Source organism: Pezoporus wallicus, unplaced genomic scaffold (assembly GCF_028554395.1).
Source record: "Pezoporus wallicus isolate ANWC-B61680 ecotype Strahan unplaced genomic scaffold, APGP_CSIRO_Pwel_v1 contig_227, whole genome shotgun sequence".
Taxonomy (NCBI): Eukaryota; Metazoa; Chordata; class Aves; order Psittaciformes; family Psittacidae; genus Pezoporus; species Pezoporus wallicus.
The window spans coordinates 18,434,758-18,460,348 of NW_026635704.1; the positions used below are offsets into that span (position 1 = coordinate 18,434,758).

At 41.6% G+C, this 25,591-nt stretch overlaps 1 protein-coding gene across 2 annotated transcripts in view; it reads left to right on the plus strand.

Moving 5' to 3' along the window:
- Window positions 1–10,890, plus strand: part of FAM110B (family with sequence similarity 110 member B) — a 110,086-nt gene extending 99,196 nt beyond the window's left edge. For both annotated transcript variants that reach the window (XM_057397840.1, XM_057397838.1), the window contains one exon: window positions 7,635–10,890. In XM_057397840.1, coding sequence (XP_057253823.1) covers window positions 7,937–9,049 — 1,113 coding nt within the window. In that variant the 5' untranslated portion in view covers window positions 7,635–7,936 and the 3' untranslated portion in view covers window positions 9,050–10,890. The remainder of the gene's footprint in view (window positions 1–7,634) is intronic.
- Window positions 10,891–25,591: the final 14,701 nt, after the last annotated feature.

Below are 25,591 nucleotides of genomic sequence, written 5' to 3' on the forward strand. Positions count from 1 at the left end.
TAGGAAGAGGTCTGCAAGAGGCCTCTCCCCCTGAATATCTCTCGTGTCCCAAAACTTTATGAACACTGCAGTTAATTAAATGGTGAACATAGAGACTCTTTCCCTACAGAACTTGCTATTTAGGTTTGTGTGGTTTTCAGTGTTAGTTTCAAGTGCTTGGCTTGAAGGTGCTTTTATAGGTTTGAATGAAGCAAGATGTCAAATCTCAGAAGGACGTCATGTCACCTTGCTGCAGTAGCTATAAAGGTGGTGAACCTACTGATGTCACTTGGTTATAGGTCCTCAAGTCTCTGAATACAAGGCTGTATTAGTAGACACACTACACATTTAATACAAACTTTCATATTGAAAAGCTATACTTTTAACTTTATCAGTTTAAATCTGGCTTGAATTCTTAGTTTTTCCAAGCTTGCATGCAGAAGAAGTTGTTCTAAGCCAAGTTGGGTTAGTCTTAACATACACTAGGGCTCACTCCAAGTCTGATCCTGTAGTTGCACTGGTGATGACAAATATGCTGCATTAGGGTGCTTTAACATTTGTACAAGTTTCAGACATTTAAACTATTTAGGACTATGTTTAATTTATCTGAGTGTGTCAGATGGCCCAGAACTGGCATGTGGAAAATGCTACCATCAAATTGTATGTTCCAAAGTGGAAAGGTTTTTGGTGAGGGATGCTGCAAAAGTTAGAGCTTTTTCCCAGCTGCCTAATTACTGATTATGCTTGTGCTTCTGTTGTTCTCTGCAGGGCAGAGGATCAGACTTTGCTGCGTGGTCAGAGGCCATGTGGATGTCTGATGTATGGAGCCTGCAAATCCTGTTAGTGAGGCATCATATCTCTGTGGTAACACTAGAAGGAGGGTGCTTTGCAGGTCTGTCCACATTTTTGCAGACAGATTTTTATTTCCTTCTTCACTAGTGCATATGATTTTCACTGAGCCTACTGCCAGTAGATTTGAGTAGTTTAAAGATTTGAGTAGTTTAAAATACATCTCACTCTTAAGACAGACTTCTTAAAAATTGCCACAGATTTGAGATGTGAGCTAAGATTAATAATGTTCCATTTAAAATGTTTTTGCCGAGCTTCGTTATTAAAACATTTTGTGGCTCTGCCTTCCTCTGTTCTCTGGAATCTAAGCATGGCTGTGAAAGACAGGAGCAAGTAGATGAGGTACTGGCTTTTCCTATCGGTAGAGAAGAAGGGAAAAACAGAATCCAGGTAGCAGTGCCCCTTCCACCAGAGCAGAGCAGTGCAAAAACAGGGTGGTGCAGTGGGGAAGTGGTTTAAGGAGGAGGAGGTGAAGGAGCAGAGAAATAAGAATCCCTCTTTTTCCAGATAACATGAACAAAACAGCTAGAATGATGTGCAGCAGGGACCAGTCTCAGGGTCTGATGAACTTCTGAAATGTGATGGAGCACCAGGGCCAAGTGTCCTGTGTTGAAGAAGGGGGCTGTGTTAATTTCTAAAAGGGCAGAAAGGATCCTGGGAAAATAATGTAGGCCCAGGAGATCACAGGATAAATTAGGAATTGTGACCTTGTTGTAGCGAGGAGGCTATAAATTTAAACATGATGCCTACAGAGAAATGCAGAATTAAAAGGATAAAAGTTGTTTGGACTTGGAGCCGTTGGTACTGACTGGTGAATGAGCCCTAAAGGTGTTTTCTGAAGCTTCCCAAGCTTTAGGAACTACCTAAACCTAGTTCAGTTTCCTAAGCTAGAAGTATTCACGTAAAGCTTAGAGCTACACATGTAACAAAAAGTTACATTTCTTCTTATACTTTTGTAGGCCCTTCTGTTTTTTTTTTTTGTTTAAATGAGAGACTAAAATTATTCCAAAGAGTTCAGTACAGTGTGAGCAACACAGAGGTCCAAAGTAAACAGAATTGATTTCCATTATAGCTTTTACAAATGCAGCATGTAATATCACTCTAATAAGATGACTTACATTTTTTATGTACTATCTAGTTGTGATGAAGTTTCATTTCTGAGCTTTCTTGTGAATTTGGGCAGCTGTCTGCGCCTTTCGAAAGAAACCAGTTTTCATGTTTGGGAGGCATCTGTAAGGCAGTATTTACCCAGAAGCAAGGATTGCTGAGAGTGGATTATTGCTACTCGGTAGGAAATGTGGCTGTGCTGGATTTCAGAACTAAAAAGGAGTAAAATACTTCCTGAAGATTTTTCTTTCAGAGGGGCATCTCCATCCAGCTCCCAGTGAGCACTAAGCACACATTATGGGGCAGTATGTAAGTTTAGCTAAGTTGCTTTCCTGCTTTCCAGGCATTTGTACCTCCATGGATTTTTCCAGAAGCTATTTTTCTGTAAGCGTTAGCATTTCTAGTTATGGCAGCATCCTGCATTAAACCTCTTAATTTTAAGTGTACACTGAAATAGAGTGTTAAGTGGTGGCAGTGCTTTGCTTATGGAGAGTTTTATCTTAGAAGACTTTGAGGGTGATGTAAGAGCAAAGAAGAATTAGCATAAATATATCAGCCTATTGTACATTCATCTACGCAAGTTAATACAAAGTTAATGCTAGCAGTAATTTGGGGTTTTTGGTTGGAAATGGTACATCAACAGTGAAAAGTGGCTGTCTTTGACAAAGTTGTTACCTTCCCACTTGGTGGAGGTTCCCATGTCTGTATAATTCGGCCACTCTTGATTTTAGGTCACATTTTTTGTGTCCTTTTGAAGGCTTAAACATCCATTTGAAGAGATATTGCTCTTCACTTACTGTTCACTGTTTCATGTTTTAGGGTTTTAGGGGGGTGAAGAGTTAAAAATCAGCCATTTCAGTAATACTTTCAGTCATGGTAGATCTGAAAGATTATTCCATCTCCTCATTTTGTATCTTGACAAGTTAATATTATGTGAGACCAAATCTATAGCCTTACACATGTTTATCTAAAATTGGTTTCAGAAGTGAAATACTGCTGCCATTCTGGATGTGGATTATCTTATGTCAATTTAAGCCTAGTTTATTTAGGCTTATCCTGTATTTTTAAACTTAGTAACATAAATATATAAGGTTTAGAGTGACAGTTATCCACAGAAGAACTTGTATCAGTTTTAGACGTACACAGTAGTGTAACTTAGACCTGTAGCAAGCCATCCTCAGTGAAACCCTCATTTATAGGCTTAGGAGGGACTGTTAACTAAGCAGCATTTCCATTATGGGACCTCCAGCTCTAAAGTGTACCTAGTCATTACCAGAGCCAGATATTTTCCATCTGTTTCCTATGTTCCTATGCAGATTTTGTTTTGTGATCTCTTTGAGTCATCTTGTGATCACTTGTTGATTACTCATGCTGGAATTTATGTGATGTTTATGGTGCATCTTGAGGTAGTGGTAGCTACATTTTATCACCTGAAAAAGAAAATTGACAAAGGCCTTTAAATATCCAGGAAAGTAGAGTAAAGGCTGTCAGCCTTTGTTATATTTATCCAAGAGGGATGAATTAAGACCGTGAGTTTCATTTTAGCTTTTTTGGGGTGAAGCTGAGTGCTCACCAAAGTCAAGAGCAGAAATTTCACTGATTTCGTTTGGGCCACATTTTCACTGTTGTTTTTTACTGCTTTGTTTCAGTTTGAATACTGTTAAAATATGGAGTGCTCTTCTATGGGTGCTTTTAGGCAACGACTGTCTGAAACTTGGCCGGTGTGTAGGAGCTACAGGGCAACACAGAGACAGGAAGGAAAGTGCAATATTTGCTGCCAGCGACATTCAGTCTGTGTTGAGAATGCAGCTTTAGGTATGAAATCAAAAATAAACTTCAGTGTTGTACCATAACCTTGTGTTAATAATAGCCCTAGCGATAAATATTTGCCAGAATGGGGCCAAGTCATACATTTTGTTTAAATTTAAAAAAAAAATGCATATTTAGACTATAAGTTTCTGCACAGTGTATGTTCTCCTACTGTCTTGGCTTTAAATCTAGGAAAGAATATTTTATAAAGGATTTATTTGTAGTTAATGTTAGCTGCATAGCTATTGCTGCTCTAGGCTATGTTGTGTTCCCCTAAATCCTGCAGATAGCGCATGTGTTATTTAACTATGAATATCTGACAAATATATTACAGATCTAAGAGTGATCGGAGCATGATGCCTAGATTTAATAAATGCTTTGGATCTCTGCCTCTGTCACAAAGGAATCCTCAATCTAAGTATCTGGCTGAAAAACACAGCTTAAAAAGCCCAAAACCCATCTCCCCTTTGCATGTTTTATATTCTGCTCAGCAGGTCTGCAACAGGCACAGAAAGTTAGAGGAACTCAGTTAGTAAGAACTTTAAGAAAGGTTTTATTAATGCATGCATAGTATTAAAATGAACTATGTTTGAACATGTGCATAAGCTTTTAGCTTTGTTTTTCTTTAAATAATCAAATCTGCCAATTGTTTTACAGAAGAGTAAAAATGGAGATCTGGAGTGAATCCTGACAAACATTTTCATCCATGAGAAAATTACACCTACAGAGTAGATCTTTGGATGTAAACAGAGTAAAAGGAACATTTCTTAGGCCTCTAAGTATATTTCACACATTTTCTGCAAGTGGATGAAGAAAACCTATTTGCCCTTAAATTGCGGCACTGCAAAACTGGTATCAGAGCTGTACACAACAGGAAATTCAGATGCCTAAGCCCTGAATTTCTTTAAAGTATAAGGCAGAAGAAAGCCATTTCTATACCCCTGTTGCTTCAATGATGATTTTCACAACTGGAAACTAAGTGGCACTGTTTTGTCTTCCTGAGCTTAAACTGTGCTGCTACTCAGCCTTTTTCATTACCAGTGAAATTAATAAGGAGCAAGGCTCTCTAGTGTCGCTGCAGTGTTTCAGGTACTCATGGACAGCAGCGAGGGTTGTTGGAATTGTGCTCACTTTCCCAGCTAGCAGCAGAATTAGCTGCAGCCTTCACCAGAGCAGGCAGGCAGAAGTTGTTTCATTAGCACTTTACATTCATCCACCTCTCCTTCATACCACTTTCTTTTCTAACAGTGTCTGGTTAATAATTTTTAGCCCTCTGAGATGAGAGTACTGAATAAAATTTCCCTTGATACTCAAATGCAGCATCCCAGTGAAATGGAGCAAGTTAAACAACACACAAAAATACAGCCAATCCTTTTTTAGCTGCGTGTACCTCAGTTTATACCAGCAGTCCCACAGGTACAAAGCCTCCATGTCTGGCTACTTAACCACCTGGCCGTTACTCCTCTGGTTCCCTGTGCTGCCTGAAGTGGACATTTCTGCCCCAGCTCCTCAGCAGGTCTTTGCTTTTCTCTCTAGGCATGCCTGAGGCTCACTGCCAGTCACACCGTATTTCCATTGTCTTCAGGCACTTGGCCCCGTAAGTGCTTGCAAACAAACACTCTCAGTCAAATGAACATGCATGCACAGTGGGATTGTTTTTTTCCTCCTTTTTTTCCTTATAAGTATGTTGTTGAAGCCAACATAGGTGCTTAGCCTCCTAAACAATTCTTGCTGGCATTCACCAGGGCTGTCCTGAGTGAGGAAGTTGTTAAGTGCTGGAGAAGGACTTCCAAAAGTAGCCTCGAGTCATGCTCACTGGGTGGAGAATGGAGTTGGCAGCTGTCGTCTGGGGCAGGACCATGGTGGCCTTTAATGACATTGGCCAAGGGGGAAATGGAGGATTGTGGTCTCACTTATTCACGTGGCATTAATTTATTGGGTGACAGTATTTAAGTACAGAGAATTGGGGTTTTGGTTGTTTGGAGGGGGTTCTTCCTCCTGATGAGACCCCCCAAATCTTACGTAGGTTTAATTTTTACGCTCAAGCATCAAATATATACACACAATGTAAAAACAGAACATTTAGCCATCAGCCTTTGAGCTGGCAAAGAGGAAAGATTTGATTGTCTGTACAGAAGATAAATGTATGTGTGCAGATGCCTGTTGGGATTGCCTTCAGTGCTTTTGGAAATTTGATACCTAATTTCCAAACAGTACCAATAAATATGTTGATTCAAATGAGGAAAGTGAGCTTTTTCTTTTTCAGAAAGACTTAGTTAAAATTCAGGAAGTCAGACTGCTGAGGAGTTAGCACTAGGATTTATAAAATAACATTGAAAGGGAAGCTTAATTAACATTTCACTACCCTTTCAATTGCCTGAATGTATGTCTGGTTTATCACCCACCTAAATATGTTAGTTTGTATTTGAGGAAGGCTTGTGACAGTGAGCTTTCAGGAGAAAACTCAGCTTTTTCCTATAATCTCATTACAGCGTTTACATATTTTATTTGCTTGCTTTGACCTTGGACGATTTAGATGTACATACCATGTATTTCTGGGAATCAATACTTGCAGTTGCTTTCTTTTTACTGTTAATGTCTCTTTAGCTGGAATTCCTTTATTTTCGTTGGGTTTTTTTTTGTTTTATTTATGTAAAGAATGTACTGATGGCACACCCTGTATTAGTAAGTTGGGTATTGATGGATGAGCACAGGATGTCATCCCTGGGTAGGATGCTGTTCTGCATTCCTTAGGATGAGTGAAGAAGTAGCAGCTGCTTTTCTTTTTTTTCCCTGAAGAGCACAGTGATAACAGAAATGGGATATTAAAAAGGGCAACGTAGATTAATGGCATAGTAATAAAATAAATGAGACCCATTAGCGAAATCGCTGCTTGAAAAGTAGTTTCCATGATAAGTGCCCTTCAGTGACTCATGTGGGAAAGATTGTTACAACACTTGTAACATCGTCCATGGTGTTGGGTTTTAGACTGTTGTGACAATCCTAAGTGATAGAATCTTAAAATAATTTAGATGAACATAAACTTCCTTTGCAGTTAGTTCTTGGTAGAAATCTCAAATGATTATTTTTAAATGTGAATTTCTTTCAGACCCAATCAGAATGTTTTTGTGTGCTCCCTAACCCTTTCATCAAAAAGAAAGCCTTTTTTTGTTGTTCTGCTGCGCCTGTAAGGTGAGCACAAGAACTTGGAAAGCTTTATTTTACTGCTGGAGCACTGGTGCTTTGGGGATTAATGTTCACGCAGGACTTTGAACTGGAATTGGTGGCTTTAGTAAGGTCTCCTACTTTTTAATTGTCGATTTTATATTAGATTAACAATGAAGGCTGTGCATTGCACTGAAAATGTTATATGGCTCTGTGTGCTCTCTGCTTTTTAGACCAGACAGCCTTCTGCAGCATTTAATAAAAAAGGAAAATACATTTCTTAGATTTATGTTGCTTATAAGGAGAAAAATGCTTGGTGATTAGATATAAAATATGCACACGGATCAACTAATCAAAGCAAAGATATTACCTTGAAAGTGCTCTTTCATTGATCTTCAGGAGATAATGGGTTTAAGTCTCTGGATTGTCACATTTTGCTTCCCTTTCTCCCCCAGAAATGCACAGCTCTGTCATGGTGGGGCTCAATTTTTTAACTGTTTTCTTTTCCAGTGTAATTGTATTAAATAATAAGCGAAACATTTCCTGTGGGATGCACGGGGTGTGGGGCGAGAGGGAGCTCTGAGTGCCCTCTCCCCTGCGTCACTGTCAGCAGCGGCGGCTGCATCCCGTCCGGCAGTGGGAGAGGAGGGCCAGGAGGCGGCTGTTGCTATCGCTCTGATGTCAGGCGCTCTCACTAACGTGTGGTTGGTTATTCTGCATTTCAGATCGCTGCCGGTAGCGGCGTGCAGGGGGAAGAGTGAGACTCCCACCTCCTTCAGCGAGAAGAAAGGAGTCAGCGGAGCAGACTAATACGGACTTGTGTCAGGTGGCCTTGCCCTACAAAGGCTGCCTTTAAAAGAGAAACGCAGTGTTATTTAATGAGCTGTGAGATGAGGCGCTGCTGCTAACGCTCAGATCCCAGGATTCATTGGCTATTCATTGTGCTTAATGTACATGTTTCTGCACCGTGCATTTAGGAGATCCCAGAGAAGAATCCAAAACGGCTGCGGGGGAAAGACCACCAAACATGCCTACAGAAACACTACCGACAGGTAGCATGGTGAAGCCGGTCAGCCCTGCCGTGACTTTCACGTCCGCCGTTCCTCTCCGCATCCTGAACAAAGGACCCGACTATTTTCGCAGGCAGGCGGAGCCTAATCCAAAAAGACTGAGTGCAGTGGAGAGGCTGGAAGCCGACAAGGCAAAATATGTCAAGAGCCAGGAGGTCATCAATGCCAAGCAGGAGCCTGTGAAGCCAGCAGTGCTGGCAAAGCCCCCGGTCTGTCCCGCAGCCAAAAGAGCACTGGGGAGCCCCACCTTGAAAGTCTTCAGTAACAATGCAAAGACTGAGAGCGGCGTCCAGAGGGAGAATCTGAAGCTTGAGATTCTGAAGAACATCATCAACAGCTCCGAAGGCTCCAGCTCGGGTTCAGGGCATAAGCACGGTCCCCGAAACTGGCCACCCCACAGAGCTGATTCAACAGAGCTGAACCGACACTCATTCGCTGAATCTTTGAAGGTTTATCCCACGCAGGGCCGTAGCAGCCCTCAGGAGAGCAGCTCCAACGTCAGCAGAAGGCTCCTAGATCAGTCAGCAGAGACTTTCTTGCATGTCTCTCACAGCTCCTCAGACATTAGGAAAGTAACTAGTGCAAAGCCCTTAAAAGCAATACCCTGCAGTAGCTCAGCCCCACCTTTGCCTCCGAAGCCCAAAATCGCTGCCATCACCACCCTGAAATCCCCAGAGATTGAGGCAGTCGAGTCTGGATGCGGAATTAGCAGAAGACCCTCCCTACAGCGATCAAAATCAGACTTAAGCGACAGATACTTTCGTGTTGATGCAGATGTTGAACGGTTCTTTAACTACTGCGGACTGGATCCTGAAGAGCTTGAAAACCTCGGAATGGAAAACTTTGCAAGGGCTAACTCTGATATTATATCCCTCAACTTTCGCAGCGCAAGCATGATTAGCTCAGACTGTGAACAGTCTCAGGACAGCAACAGTGACCTTAGAAACGATGACAGTGCCAATGACCGCGTGCCATATGGCATTTCTGCCATTGAAAGGAATGCCAGAATCATCAAGTGGTTGTATAGCATCAAGCAAGCTAGAGAGTCACAGAAAGTGTCCCACGTGTGAGAAAAAAATCCACCGTAGAAAAAGCAAGGACTGTATCTTTGTCTGTGAATATTCAGTTGTGAAGGGTTGTGAAGTCTACTTGAAGTCTTGTACCCTTCTCAAATCTCTTTGTGTTGCTTGTTGTGCAATGTTTCCAAGTTGCATGCCTGTCAACATGTGAGCTGACCTGGCTTCCACTTGAACAGTAACTAACTACAAAGCCTGGCTGAGCATACACATTATCTGCCAAAAGTTTAAGACGAGAATCTAATTAGGGCTTCAGTATAATCAAAGTGTTTACATGGAAAGGTTATATGACTTCTTTGGTATTTATGTGGTTCCTTGTGGATTTTATATATGTCACTTTTTGTCTTAATACAGATATTGTCAACTGACGTTGCTAGTTTCTAAGTTGAAACAGAAACCCTTTGGGGAAAAGAAAAGCAGAACTGGCCAAAATAAGAGGTTTGGGCAGATGACAGTAGGCAAAACAGCCTTCTCTCTTGTAGAAAGTGCATTATTGGCACATGTAAAACTGTTTCTAAAAGGCAGAGAATGCTAAGTTCTTAAATTATGTATCGTTGCTAAACTGTATATCCCTGCTTGTAGTAAGGGACTGTTCAGTAAAGGTTTCTATTTTCTAGATAAGCTTCCTCAGTTTTACAGCAGAAGTAGTCTAGTGAATCTGTTTGACCTCTCATAAACTAAATGATGCTTGCATTTGGGTTGGTGTAAGCATTGAAATGATTTTGTATTACCCCTGCTGGAAAAGCTTAAAGAAGGTTGGAGTCAACAGATGAAAACAGCGGAGGTGTGGGATTTTATGGGTTTGATTTCTTTACTTACAGATTCCTGGTCTTAAACTTTTGACAGGAATGATTAGATCCTATAGCTGATATTGAATGCCTTTACTAGTCAAACACATCATGACTACAAACTCCATGCTGTCTTTAAATTTTTTTGTAGAGCTATTCGAACAGTTATTGAACAAAAATGGAAACACACAGCCATATCAATATAGCGCCTCCTATTCAGAAGTAAATACACTCAGTAGCTGAACTATATCTGAAAAGTTGTGATTATGTTGTCTTGCATATGTTATATCTAAGGCTGTGAAAGTTTGTTACAGCTCTAGGAAAGTGTAGAAACATGACAGTATGTAGCTTTTATTCTTTTCTTTGTTTTTTCCTCCTTATGATGGTTAGTGCTGCAGATCAACCTGTTACAAATCTTTTGACAATCTGTGTCTTCCCAGTGGTTTAATTAACTGTCATTTCATCTGGCAGTAGTGGTGTGGTAGCAGAGAAGTTGAAAGTACAGTGGTCTGCTTCATTATTATTGTATACATGCTTTGAAGTAAACTGCAGCACTACGTTATACTTCATCAGCTAATAGGAAACTTTTTTTATTGTGTAAATGCTGTAAGACTTTGTATATACTTCAGTTGTTACGAAATCTTTAAAAGGAAGAGTGTTATGCTAATAAATAGCTACTGGTGCAGGTATGGTAGGGGTTTTGTTCTTTTTTTTTACCCCTCCCCTTCTTAAAACTATATCAGGAACTCAATTGCAGTGTGTTTTAGTGCTGTAGAAGGTCTTGGTTAAATAATAGTTCCAGTAAAAGGTTTCTTTCACTAAAGTGCTTTTCAGAATATAATTTTTTATAAAGTAACTATAGCAGCATGATCTGTCTGAAGAACTAGAAGAGATTTTCAAGACTCCTAAAATAGCTTGCTTCATCCTTACCTAGCAATGTTACTGTTCCCGTTTATAGCATTTGTTCATAATGAATCACCGCAGTCTTCTGAATTATTCTTCAGTAGTGCTTATTTATATATTTGAATATTAAAGATGTTTTACAAAGTCGGGTTCTATTGTTTCTCTGAGAAGCTTGTAGCCCAACTTCTTACTGATAGCCACAGTTAATGCAGCTGAGAATGGAAGCGAAGCCACACAGTAGGAATTACCCTACTTCAAGTTTCATATAATTGTTTTCCAAATGATTGTTCATGGGGGGGGGAAAAAAAGCACACAGTTTCAGGAGGCTGCTCTATGGTTTTTACAGTTGGCTTCACAACCTAAGACTTACAACATTCCTAGTTCAGTCAAAAAAATAACGAGTGATGCATTTCAGCTACAGGCACATTTGTGACATTTTAAGCTCCATGGGTTTCAGTTGGCATTGACATCACACTGGTTTTTCAAGCATATTTTTCCAATAGTAAGTTCTACTCAGTTCAGTGACTATTTTGCCAAGGAAAATAATGCTTAAGGGATTAAAGCCAATTGTAATGCAGCTGTACAGCAATGAAATAAAAAAGTTAAAACCGAAATAAAAATGCACTCACATTGTTCTCTCTCAAGTGTTTTAAGAATGATGGTAAACAGGCTATCTCAGCTGTTGTCAGCCAAAAACAGTAATAAAGAAGCCTTTATAACTAGAAAATAGATTAGAACATATGCTGGTATTCTGAACTTGTTTCCCAAGGTTTGTTAAGAAGCCATAGGCTCTTGAGAAATCAAATTCATTTCCTTTTAATGACACAAGAAGTTTAGGCTTGTGGGCTATCTGTAAGAGATCATTTCCTCAGCTGGGATCTTAAGCAGCACCTATGACACAGCACAGGCTCTGGCTTCACTATCCCTGCTTCTGACAATGTGCGCACGAATTAAGACTTTTTACAGGACCCAGACCTTCACAGTCAGCTGAACTTGAAACTCTGGTGAGACTGCAATAATAGAAATCGGAAGATTGCAAAATGTCCACAAGGCTTTCAACAAGCAGGTAACAATTGCATTCGTTTGTCACTTTATTACAGTTGATGCAGATGTGATTTAATTATTTATAGTTTTGCTTTTACCTGTATGTTTGCATCTAAAACAAATCTTTTGGTGCCTGATCTCTTTGTTTTCAAATGGGAGTGACCATTTTGCCTTTGCAGACAGGTAATCCCATCATACTGAGAGGATATGCTGTTTGTCTCTGCCTTAGGAGAAATCCCTGAGTGCCAAATGCTGAATTTGCAGGGAGTTGTAATAATTAAGCACCTCATCAGGGACCCATTCTGGTCATGTTCCTGTTGTCTCCAGCAGGTATTTACTCTGGTGCAAAGTGCACAGCAAGCATTCATGGTTAAACAGCAACTCTTGTTGCAGCAGCAGCTCTGGAGGGAGATGCAAGTCCGTGGTGTCCTGTGAAAGCTGGTACTGGCAGACCTGACCCTAGAAGTGAAGAAAACCACAGCATGTTTTCAGTATTATGAAGTCATATGCGCGGGCACACACACAAAAGAAACCACCCAGAGGTTTGTGTGGTGGTCCTGTTATTTTGACTTGCAGGGGAGGGAAAGGAAAATGATGTGACAAAGTACACTTTGAAAGCTTTGCAGAGAGATAAATCATTTCTCTGAGTGAAGGAGGCGGGCAGCAAAGTAAAACTGGTCTTTTAATCACTTCATATTATGTAGTAACAATGTTGTGAATGATGAGGGATACAGGATCTGTGCCACAAATTTAAATTCCACAGATCCAAGCACAGAAATTGTCTCTTTTGTGAATACTGTTCCTGCAAGGGGGAGTGCTGTGCTGCGAGCTTATGCATCCTGTGAGTGACCGAGGGCTTTTGAAGGGTAAACACAGAATGATGATGCTTTTGGCAGAGACTCAGAAATCAAAAGGCACGCTCAGAAAACAGAGCCAATCAGTATTGCTGACTTATCTCTTTTTACAGCAGTTTATCCATCCATGGAGGCCGTACGTGTTTGATTCCAGTCATTCAATGAAAAACAAAGTGCTTAATGGACCTCTGCACTGCAGAGCTGAATAATTTCAGTCTGTCGGAGGAGAGGAGCTAAACCTTAAAAACAGTATTCCAGATACCTATTGATTATGGAATGATAATGTTTCTTGCATTATATTCAGAGCTCACTTGTTCATAACAAACTTTTTATTCGGCAGAGTAGTCAGATCAGTAAATCTGGGGGTTCCAGTTTTCCGAGGCTATAAAACTCACGTTTCATATGATTAATGGTGCCACATCAGTAGCTGAGCACATTAGGTTTAGAATATAAGAGCATCTGGAGCTTTGTTCCGATGAACAGTAAGGGTCCGTTGCCTATTTTGGCAATGAATATAAATGCAGATACAGTCTAATGTCCCTTTGTGCCGTGCAAGAAAATAAATTGGTCAGGGTGTTTTGTCCTGAACTGTAATATAACTCTATATTAAGATCCTTGTTACCAAGGCTTAGATGTTCACTGATATTCTGAATTCATCTGGCATTCCTGGCTGCCAGCAGAAAGACTCTAATAATCTGCCCTTAGAAATACATCACCTATAGCTTAATAGAAAAGGCCATTAAAATTGTCTGTTATGTGGAAGGACTTTCATCTGATGATGGCATCTGCTAAGTGAACCTTTAAATAGGCAAATTTCAGTCAGAAGTATTAACCCATAAACACCTTTTATTTTTCTCCCTGGAAGCCCAAGTGGTGATCAATAGCTGTGTCCTAGCATTTGTTACAGTTAATATGTTGCTGCTAAAACACTAAGATGTCCATTGGGGTGCAGTGCAATCACAAGTGGAGACACCTACAGCACACTGTCTGTCTGGTCCTGGCCCTGGTAGGTATGGACAACCCTCAAGCATATTTTATACTTGATCACTTAAGAATTTGGTTGCGGCTGCCCATCAAAGCCCAGTAATAAGTGGTGCCTTTCTTTTTCATGACAAACAATCATTTATGTAACAAAACTGATCTCCTAAATATCATTCTTCTAAATTTAAAATAATTTTCATGATGGTTTTATGACAAGAGTGCTAGTATCTGTGCTATTATCGTTTCTTGCTTTTGGCACTGCAAGTCTTCTCCACCTTCTTGATGTCTTTCCTTTCCTGAGTTCTCCTATCTTCCATTCTTCCTTCCCGCATGTCCCTTCCTTGTCTTGTCTGGCTTTTTCATCATCTTTCCTCTGAAATGTATGACATTTATGTATGAAATCATATTTTCCTCTTAGCTTCCTTTCTTAAGCAGCTTCCTCCCTTAGTTGCATTAATGCCCCTGAATCCCAAAGAAACTTTCCCCCAACTTAACCTTTTACAACCCCCATATTCATGGCAGCCTGTTTCCAAGAGAGTAACGCTGGCTGCAGTTGAGATGCCATGTCCTGAACAGGTAATCTATTTAATGAATTATTTTTAATTTCCTGGTGTTCCATGCTATTTGCAGGCAAGATGGAACTGCAAGAAAGAGATGGTTCTTCAGGAAGAAGTAGTGATTGAAAACACTCATGAAGAGCAAGATGCGAAATATATCTTGAAATATCAACCTCTTGATCCAGAATTGCTTGTCTGTCTTTTGCTGCTTTACCTTACTCAATGCATACTCTTGCTGCTTCTTTGGCTCCATGTAATGTGCAGGCTTGAGGACTGCAGTGTACAAAGGTGATAAAATTTCCAGTGAAGAGAATGATAGAGAACCACTATCTAAGCAATAGTTACTGTTTTGCCTTCTGCTGTTTGGTAACACAGTACTAGTGTGTCTTTACACCTGTGGCATCCAAGCCACTTCCACCGCATGCTCAGTCCCCAGGCAGCCGGATGAAGAGACTTATGTAGGCTGCCTAAAAAGACTTACCATAGAACAAGATGATGGTGGGAGGTCCAGAAAAGACAAAGTCTGTCCTCACCCAGCTACTGTGGGAGACTTACATCTGTTCTAAGGGAAGAGCAGATTTAGAAGCTAAAATCCCTCAGACTAATGCAACCTGGGGATGAGTGTCCGATACCTCAACCCTGCACATGGGAAAAGGGTATCCACATGTTCACCTGGGAGATGGGAAAAGTCTGTATGTGGAAGCAGAAGGCACTTGGGAAAGCATGCTGCTGTTTCAGTAAATACCTGCTATTCAGATCTTTATAAATGAAGAATAAGGGGGGAAAAAAGGAGCACAGGGTTGGAACTTTGAGAACAGCTGTGTGTGCAGATGCTTTCAGACAAGATGTGGAGGTGGGTGGATAGTTTTGCTTTTTAAGAAATGAAGCTTTTAAAAGATCTTGTAATAAATTACCTACTTTTCAAGTATATTAATATTTTATGCATTCAGTCTTGCCATTCTGAACTGTAAAAGCTTTGCTACTCTCAGTACAGAGCATTTAGGAACGTGCTGGCAGTGATTGGGAGTGGCTTAAGTAGCAGGATAAAAGGGTGGTTAGCTGAACGTGAACTTTATTTCACTAAAGTTTTGGAGGATGGTGGGTGTGTTCTTTATTCTGAATATGGAGGGGAGAGCAACAGAAAATTAACATAGTCTTATTTATTAGTGTTGGCCTGGAAATAAGACTGGGAAGTACAGGTTCTGTACTTGAAAATTACAGTGTTGGGTTTTGGCAAAGGCTTGATTTTCTTAATGTTTTGTATATCTTGGAGTGTATCAGCTTACATGTATCTGGCACAAATCTCACTCATCCCATCTGAAAACACTTTCTGCGAGCTTATGGGTTTGAATGCATCTGCTGAATTTTCTACAAAAGAGATATTGAGGTGCTGGAGCAGGTCCAGAGAAGAGCAATGAAGCTGGTGCAGGGTCTGGAGAACAAGGCTCATGAGCAGCTGAGGGAACTGGGGGTGTTCAGCCTGGAGAGAAGGAGGCTCAGGGGTGACCTTGTCACTCTGCAGTTGCCTGTACTTCATACAGTTGAAGGGATGTTGGAGTGAGGTGGGTTGGTTTGTTCCCCCAAGTAATAAGCAGTGGGACAAGAGGAAATGGCCTCAAGTTGCACCGGGGTAGCGGGGCGGGGCGGTAGATTGGATATGAAGAAAACTTTCTTCACCAAAAGGGTTGTCAGGCATGGATGAGGCTGCCCAGGGCAGTGGTGGAGTCCCCATCCCTGGAGGTATTTAAAAGACATACAGATATGGCATTTAGGGACATGGTTTAGTGGTGGACTTGGCTGTGCTGGAGTAATGGTAGGACTGGCTGATCTCAAAGAACTTTTCCAAGCTAAACGATTTGGCGATTCTGTGATCCTTTTGTGTGGAAGGACTCTGAACAAATTGCTGTCATAATGCTTTCCATTTCCTTCAGGTTTGTTTCTAGCGTATTTAACCAATGAGACCTCTCAAACCTTCTCCTACGGACCAAGGGCAAATTTTGAGCGGGGCGGGCAGGATTTCACACACTGTCAGAGCTTAATACTTTACTCATTTGTGTGTAAGGCTTTTTAAGGTATTGTAGATCTCATGCTTTAGTTTTCTACTGCTTCCTGACCTATTCTTCTGTCTCCTCAGGATGCACAGGGGAGAAAATCCTCCAGGCACCACAGGTAGGAGCCTTGGGAGCAGTGAAACCTCACACAGGTGTGCAGCGATCCCTCCTTGCTTTCAGACACCCACAGCAGCATGGGTGGAACACCCCCTGTTTGCAGCCTGGCTTGGTTCGGGGGTTAAAAGACAGCATTTCTCTGACCTTATTTATCTTCCTGGCTTGCAGGTGTGTCCCGTGGTAGACTCGCACTTTTAGAAGTGCATTGGTCTCACCAAGATTGTGTCTGGTGAAGTGAGTCTCCGAAAGAGGCTGTTTCCTCCTTGAGACCTTGCTGAAATGGGTGCCAGAGGACACAGCCCTGATCTAAACAGGGAAGCAGCTGCAAGGTCACTATCTCATCACTAAGTTTTCAATTACCTTTGCTGTGTTTACCCCCGGAAGAGTTGTGCAGTGTTCTGCACTGAACTATCTTAATGTAAAACGTTTTTTCTGCAGAATGTAGATCTGTGACCTGAGGCAAAGAAGAGGTTTGGGGAAACACAAAATACTATTACTGGTATGAGGAGAAGGTCAGGACCTACCTGTCCAGCACAGGATGTATCTCTTTACACATAGGTAGCACACATTATAATTCATTCTCGGGATTTTTATTGAACTGCTAATGAGCAGCTTATGGAAGACCCGGAAATGAATGAGCCATCAAGAATATTCTCATCAAGCCTTAGGAGTGCCCTTTCACTCATCTCTAATCATCAGTGAGGTGTTTCAGGAGCAACGTAACTGGTGTTATTTTAAAACAAATCTATCCTATCCCAAACTACATTTATGTAATAAACTGCAAAGTGGTCAGATGTGGTATCAAAAGTCTTCATGGGAGGTTATTCAAGAGATCATTTCTGAGCTGTTCAGAGCGGACCCTGCTCCTTGGAGGTCACCACTGATAGGTTTATACTTCTGCAGTTATCCTACTTCCAGCTCTGCTACAGAAGAGGGAGCAAGGGGAGCACTTTGGGGCCCTATTCTGTCATATCCCCACCATGGACAAGACACTCCTGTGCTGTCAAGGCTGGGGGTTTAATACCATTTAAAAGTCAGCTTGGTTTAATACCCAAAGGCAGCTGTGGTGTGGAATTAGAGATTTCTCTAATGGGCTCATTCCCACGCAAGTACCACACAGATCTGCTGCTCAGGGATACGCTGGGTTTTCAGGCGGCTGCTGGGGGAGCAGATGTGTAACACTGTGAAATTGAGAATGGGTTAAAAGTGTATGGAAAGGGGCTTCCTGGTGATGTGTTCCACTGAATGAAAACCAGCATTTCACAATGGTGGAAATCATGGCAGAGCGCTCAGGTTTGGTAGATAGAGGGCAAAAATCAGTCAGCAGATACCACGTCGGTGGCACAGGGCCTCTCTCCCCTATCTGAAAAGGTTGTGCCAAGTACAGCTCCAAACTAGATTTAGATTAGATATTAGGAATAAATTCAACTAATTAAAACCAAAACACACTGAGGTTGTTCCTGACTGATGCTGACTATAGCACATCTTTCCCAACAGCTACAAGGAAGTTTTTAAACCTCAAAAATGTTACAGACTTGCTGTCTTTACAACCAATAAATAAGGAAGCAGGAGAGAGCATGACTTTTTAGAGCAACCTTGATGTTACTGTATCCTGCCCATGTCCTGTCTGATGCGGGGGGGGGACAGTGGGGGGGACTGCTGCTTTAGCACATGGCCTGCAGGAGACCAGAAGGGGGGAGCAGAAATGTGACCTGAAAACAGTGTTAGCCGTGGTGGTGTGACCATGAGATCTTCCTCAGGAGCAGAGTGTTTAAATGAACAAGCTTTTCAGAGTAGGTATGTGGGACAGCTTCACCGCTCAGTGCTTCCAAAACATCTGACCGACCACTGCCCTCAGTGCCGGCTCTTTAGTTTTTATTGCTGCTCTCACAGTACATCCCCACAGACTCATTTGTAATGCTTCTCTCATTCCCTTAAGTGGGGAATGCCAAGATAAGAACACTGGAGGTCTTTGTACTCTCAGCAGTGAAACACAGCAGAGACGAGAGCGATACGAAAGGTCCAGGAGTCCAGGAAATGGTCCTCTGCTGGTTCCCTTCAGAAACCACCCATCTAAGGGAGGCAGTGCTGTGCAATAGCAGAGGAGGAGCTGCATCTTTAAAACCTCTTGGAAAGGGATTACCAGGCTCTTTGAACAAGATGCTGATCCCAGGCTCCCTCGGAGCTTTTGAAAACAAATTGCCACTCTTTTCAGTCCTGCCCTGCATGACACCTCAAATATTTTTGTTGCTGTAAATAAGCAGTTTTCTACAGTGTTTTAGTAGGTGTGGGGGGAAATAGCACAAGAGCTGTGTCCTCATGTGTCCCTTCCCAGCGAGCTGCAGGAAGGTGCACTTCTGCAGAGCAAGGCTTCTTGCCTCAGTGTTTCCTCTGTGCTTCACCACTACTGCTTCTCTCCCAGACCCATGTTTTTGCATCAGCTGCTCAAGAACTGAAGATCCTTTCTGCTGGACCTCATCATGCTGATGTTGAGTGGTAAAGCCAGAAATCAGATCTGTAGCTGTTTGCAGCTTGGCCCATCCTTGAAATTTTTATGAAACAGCCTGGGTCTCCATTTATGAGCAGCCACATGAAACTCCTTCCTGAACAATATCACTAAAATTTGAGTTTTCCTGGTGCTTTTTCGTCCTGTAAGCTGAGGCCATTTATCTTTATTCCTTGATATTTTTAGTTTTGAGTTCCCCCAGTTTGAAGCATTTATTTCTCTAAGCAGTGGTTTCTGTATACTTTGAAATACAGGCTATTATTTGCTAACACTATGGTACATGCAACCCTACTAAGCTATCTGTATGTATGTATTCATCCCATTGGATAAATATGCATTAGTGACCATGATGAAGGAACAGTAAATGCATGGGAAATTTTAGAACTAAACTTTTGAGAAGCAGTTTGGAGCAGTTCCAGTCTATCTGAGCACTGCAGATGTAACACGAGCTGCCTGCATTTGCAATGCACAGTAAAAATTATCAGAAGATTCTGATTAAGTAAATGGAATGTGTAATGTGCTCCCAGCAGACTCTTTTCCCATAAGAAATAACTCATTGTGAACCCTGTTTATTTTTCAAAAGTGCATAATAAAAGTGACGTTGAGGAAATTTTCTGTGGCACAGGGGAAATAAAAAGCAACATCCTTCAAGTTAGAGGAACTTCAAATAATTCAGCTGAAGCACTTCTGCATTATTTCTAGCAAAGAGTTTGATTGACAAGTGAGGTGTGAAAGAGCAGTAAATCTCTGCTTCCAGGGACCTGTGGTTTCTAAGGAGCTCAGGTCAGAAGGGCCCTACTGCTGCCTGCAGCCCATCCTCTCCTGCCCCAGCCACCACGCAAAGGCTGCTGCTCACAGGCCTAAGTAGCTCTGTCTTGAAAACAAGTAGGTATTTTGTACAAGTCACTGCTTTATGGTGGCTGCTGCTTTACCAAGTTCTCTTTGCCCTGCTTCCAAAAGACAAGTCTCCTTCAGAAAACACGAACAGCTGCATGGTTGTCTCTCTTGGTGCAGCAATGTTTGGTTACATCCTGTTACCTTAGGAATATGTTTCACTCCATCTTGGCAGCCCCTGTACCATCTCAAATTGCTTACATGGTCTATAAAAGCACATACTTCGCACAGTTTTGGGGTATTTTTACAATAGGATATCACAGCTGGGGATGGACAGTGAAACAGCTGGTATCCCCTGGTGTACCAGTGTGCATCTGGCATGGAGTGCCTTGTGTCTGAGCTGGGTGGATAGTTGGAGACTGGAGAATTCACAGAATCACAGCACAGCACAGTTGAGGTCAGAAGGGACCACATGAGGTCATCTAATCCAACCTACCTGCTCAAGCACGCTCACCCAGAACACCTTGCTCAGGGTTGTGTCCAGGTGGCTCTGGAATTCATAGCCATGAAAATCAACATGTCCCATGGCCAGGTCACCTTGATGGGAAACACTGCGCTCTGAGGCCCTGCTTGCCTGCACCACAAACACTGGGGCTTTCTACTCTCTGCGAGCTTTCAAGATTTTTGTAAATTGAGTTTTGAGATCTCAGCCTTTTCTGGAGAGGATTCTTTCCTGGTTCAGGCTTGCGTTTGTCAGAATAGCTGCCAGCTGTTGATCTGGGCTAATCCATAAACTCAAACAGCCATTTGCAGCAGCTACAATCCCTTCTTTTTTTTCCATTTTTTTTCCCAAGAAAAATCTGCAAAACCTGGAGATGTGTTCTCTGTAACAAAATCTAGGAATAGACTATGGAAAATAATTAGGGAAAGTAACTATTTGCTCCCTTCTTTTGGCTCTCCAGGAGTGCTCACCCCACCAAAAATGTGTCTATGTAAAATATGTACATGTTTGTTACATGTAATCCACTGAAAGCTCTAAATGAAGGGAGGCAACTGATTTTTCTTTTCTCAGATTAGGCTTTGGGTTGCAGGACAGCTGCATGTGGGCAACCTCAGAGAGGGGGTATCGGACTGACTGCCTTCCCAAACGAAGTGCCACCTCAAAATGTGAGCGTGAGCATGAGCATCGAAATGCTGCATTTCAGCTTGGCAGTCAGCCCTGCTCAGGATTTGAACAGGACACTTCTCTGGTGTCCTTGGATACTGAGGGAAATGTCTCTGACAACTCAGTATGTGCACTGGAGTAACACATCAGTGTATCAAAACGCTGCAGGCTTTGTGGTATTGAGGACCCCATATTTTTCTGTATGCTTCTGCACAGTAAGCATGCTGTAACTTTGCTATGAAGAAGGTTGTCTTTCCTTTGCTTTGGAAGCTTTATCCATTGTCTCTTTCACTTCACCTATTTTCTTTCATTTTATTAAAACCTCAGCATGTTCCTTTTCATCAGTAGTTATATTTATGGGCTGGTAACAGTGATTCTTCACACATACTCTGCATTTTCATCCTGATTTTGAGTCCTTCTCAGAGATAGGCTATAAAAAACACCAAATCATTACTACTGAGGAGTGCAAGTCTCTGATGTAACTCTGTACTGAAAAAGATCAGTGACATTTCACTGTTTGTCTCATCCCTGACTTCAAGACCTCATCAGGTCTCAACCACTCAGCCAGTGTGTGCTGGGTTTTCTTCATTTCCAAAGAAATACCACAACTTGCAGAGCAGAAAATCTCCTGTATCCTTCTGTAAACCCTGCAGAATGAGACACGCCTGTGGCTGAGAAAGGAGGAGAAAGCAGGTAAAGTTCTGAACCCCTGTAGCAGTGCAATTCCTGTCATTTCTGTCACTGAGGCTCTGATTTTGCCCAAGAATTGCACCTACTACTTCCTTTACAAAGTAGTTTGACTCCTTAAACAGTGTTTTTGAGAAATGCAGCACTATCACCCCAGGTATGAATTAGTGTCAGTGGAAAGTGATATGCCATTGTGAAACTCAATCCAGCAATTAATTCCTCCTGAGTGAGCTTTGTTATGTTGGGTTTTTTTTCCTTCTCCTTTTAAATAGACTCATTGATTTTTAGGTCAGATGAGATCACTGTAATGTTTTGTCTGACTTTCTCCATAACACCAATTATAACCAGGCATGAATTATTTCCCCTTCAAATTGCAGACTGTATTTCAGTAGAAAAATCCTATTTTGATTTGAACAAAGGCGGTGATGGAGAACCTATCACAGCATTTACTAAATCATTTCAGTGGCTAATAACCCCCTGCTTGGATAAATTGTAATCTCCTTTGCAGTCGGAATTTGTCCAGCTTCAAACAGCATCGCCGAGTTACTGATGTACATTTGCTTGACAGGCTGAAAAGTCCACTACCACAGTTCTGCTTGCTGTGTAGGTGCAGAGACCATGGTTGTGTTTGCCCTTAACTTTGTCTTGGGCAAACTAAACAGCTGTCAGGTGAACAGTTTTTCATCCTACCTGCTCCAACATGTTCTAGCAGAACTGACTGGCATGATCAAGATGTTATCCATGCATACAACTTTGAGGTAGTGCTTATGATATTTTCTTGTTTAAGCAGTCTTCTCACATGCTGGAGCAATGGTTGAGCTTTACAATCTGTACCTAAAGTCACCCCTTGGCAGCCCAACTAGAGCTTCTTGTCCTTTCCTGCCACTGGCAAGGCAGTATCCCCAGATCTGTCAGTGCACCACCACACACCATCCCTCCATAACCCACTTCAGTCACAATGATCCATGCTAAAAAAAACAACCTAGAAAACAACAGAAAAACAGCAACACATTGTTCGGAGTGTTAAGGATAACCCAGATCATGGTGACAGAACGGGGCTGGAGAGTGGTGGTGGAGGCAGCTCCATTGGGTCACCTGCAGTCAGGACATGGTGTGCAAGCTCAGCCAAAAATTCCCTTTGCTTTATCCAAGGCTACCCATTCAGCACACGTTTCCATTAAACAGTCGTTATTAGGAACCTCTTTCTCCTAAATGTTTACACCTAACTTAGTACCCAACTGCTGTTAGTCAAGGCCTCCCTCAAATGTGCATGGCCTTGGATTAATTGATGGGAATCTCACTGAACATCATTCGCCCCCCTCACCTTGCTGTGTGAGAGCCCGCAGCATTCATCAGGCTCTTTGCTTTCTCCAGAGGAAACAAAATCATTTTGCTTCATCTTTAGCTTTAGTTAATTCTTTTATTTGTTAAAAAGCCAAAGCTTCTTCAGAGTTCTTAAGCAACTGCCATTCTTAAGACTGATGATCTATTACTCATAATCTTGTAGAAGCTTCGCTTGCCATGTATTATTTTACAGTAAGTCCTGGTCAAATTGTTTGAGGGACACTAGCGGTACATGTGGTGGTAGAGCTGTGGCTGCCTCATGCCTGCAAGTGTTCAAGGCCAGGTTGGATGTAGCTTTGAGCAACTGCCCATGGCAGGGGAGTCGGAACTAGATGATCTTTAAGGTTCTTTCCAATCCAAACCATTCTGTGATCTGTGGGAGCAGTCGCATCTGTAGGCCTTGATGTTGTCTTCAGAGATCATTTCAGGACGACTAAAGTGTTCATCTTGACTCACCAATGGAATAGTTACTTTCTTCTCATACCTTGGTTTTCTTTTCAGTTCCCTCAGAAATGGAGCCCCGATGTCATGGTGCCTTGAGCACAAGCTTTCAGAAGAGGTTAGGTCCTCTCTATGAACTGCCTCTTATAAAGAGCACCATAAAGTGTGGCGAAAATGTCGGCATAGTTGTGTCTTCCCTATCCTTTTGCCATCACATTTTAAACTTCCTCTGAGGTTCCTTGGGAATATATTAACTTTAAAAAAAAAGTGGTTTTCCACATAAAGGAGACAAAACATAGTGTTATATGTGCACAAGTATCTGGTTACTGTGGGTGGGGTTCCCATCACCTCAAACAGCCTGATGTCTGCATGTCAGCTTTTTCCTGTTGAACTTTATTTGACTTGAAAGAGAGAAATTCATTTTTTTGCCTCTTACCTGTCTGGCTCATGTATCAGCCAAGAGCTGTCAGCTTTGCCAAGAGCAACTCATGCTCTGTTAACCCACAAACTTGTTCTCTAGAGTTCTTCCCATGTGGACTCACTGCAATATACCAGCTTCTGGATGTGCTCAGGATTTCTCACCCCCACACAGCACAGAAGTAATATTAACAGCATCCACTTAAATCAACAGGACAGCTTTGGGACTCTGCTTACAACTGTTAGGCCAAAACATAAATGTTTCTGGAAACCTCAAGAATGTGTGTTTAAAGTGGGAGAAGACTTGAAAATTCACCTGATGCAGGCGCTATTGCAGTTTCAGTGTCACGTAAACATAAAGTAACCTTCGTTTTGACTTAGTGGGCTTCCTAATGGAATACCTTGTGACTGCTTTTGGTTTTATATTTACTACACTTTTAATTCAGTAATTGGTTTATGACTGTAATTACCAGTCTTTCAGGCAACACTTACTAAAAACAAATTAGTTTGTTCCAAACTCTGGTGATTTTATGGTCACATAGATCAATATAAATCACAGATAATTAAGCTCCTTATCACTTAGCTTTTCCTTGTGTAATGTATTACAGCATTGCAATAACGAGCAATATTCCTAACTTTCCATGCCAATTTAGTCATATTAAACCAGAATTTGGTTTATAGTTACTGAGGCTGAAAACCAGACTTAAGTTGCCTGCTGCACAGTAACAATGGTGTATGATGGTTTAAGTTGATCATGTTTACCTACAGAGAGGGAAGGAAAAGAAACCAGAAATGTGAGCAGAATCTGAAAAATGTTTTTTAAACAAAGCAAACCAAGTTAAAACTGCATTTGAATCTTTGTTTTCTTTCCAAATCTTATCAGAGTTGTTACAGGGTGTAATTCTGGTTGTGCTATAATAAACAACAACAAAACCCCTTTAGCTAGTTAAGATTGCGAATATCCCTTAACATGTCCAAGCCAAAACACGCAAAACAAATATAGTCTGATCTTGTTTTCTTTCCTACAAGAACTGCTCTGTAATAGATTTCTCCTTAATGTCCACTAACACCCCAATTAAAGATTTCAGTATTAAACCAGGGTAAAATTTATCAGCAAGCAATGGTTTGAAATTTACCTCAGTGACCTCTAATTATCGTATCATCATAGAATAGTTAGGGTTGCTATAGCGACCTTGCACTATAGAGCAATGCGGTGCTTGTTTCTAAGTAAATATAATGAACTGCAGGTTCTTTCAAATGCGTTTGACCAGCCTGAGTTCAGAGAGGTGCCTTCTATCCATCCCAGGGAGCATGTTGCTTCTTCTAAAGTCACTGAAGCTATGCTGCTGGTTTCAGTGGAGCTGAGGTTTCTCTGTCAATTTTGATGATACAGCCAGTGCATTGGGGTTTGTTGCTAGTCTTGTTTGATGTTTATACCAGGCTGTATAACTTGTGTCCCTGCCCTAGGTTCTCCTTCTCAAATGTCCTTAGCCTCTGCCCTGTAGTGTCTGGACGACACTCAGTTTCATGCATGTCTATAAAATGTCTTCTGGGAGTAATACAGTCAACAGAAGTTCAGGGAAACCTCTTCATATGTTATTTTATAATGCTGTAACACTTCTTACTACATTTTTCTTTACACCATTTACTTTCTCCCTAGCATGGGCCGGCAGGCTGGATACCGTTTGCAGCCCAGCCTCTGTTAGCCCAACCTCTCTTCTTGTTTTTCTCAAGGGGATCCCTGTTCCTATATACTCCAGCAACCCAACCGTTGCTGTGGCATATTGGTAATTTGGGAATATTTATGAACAGATTAAGAACCATGTTTTCCTTAATATTTATTAATT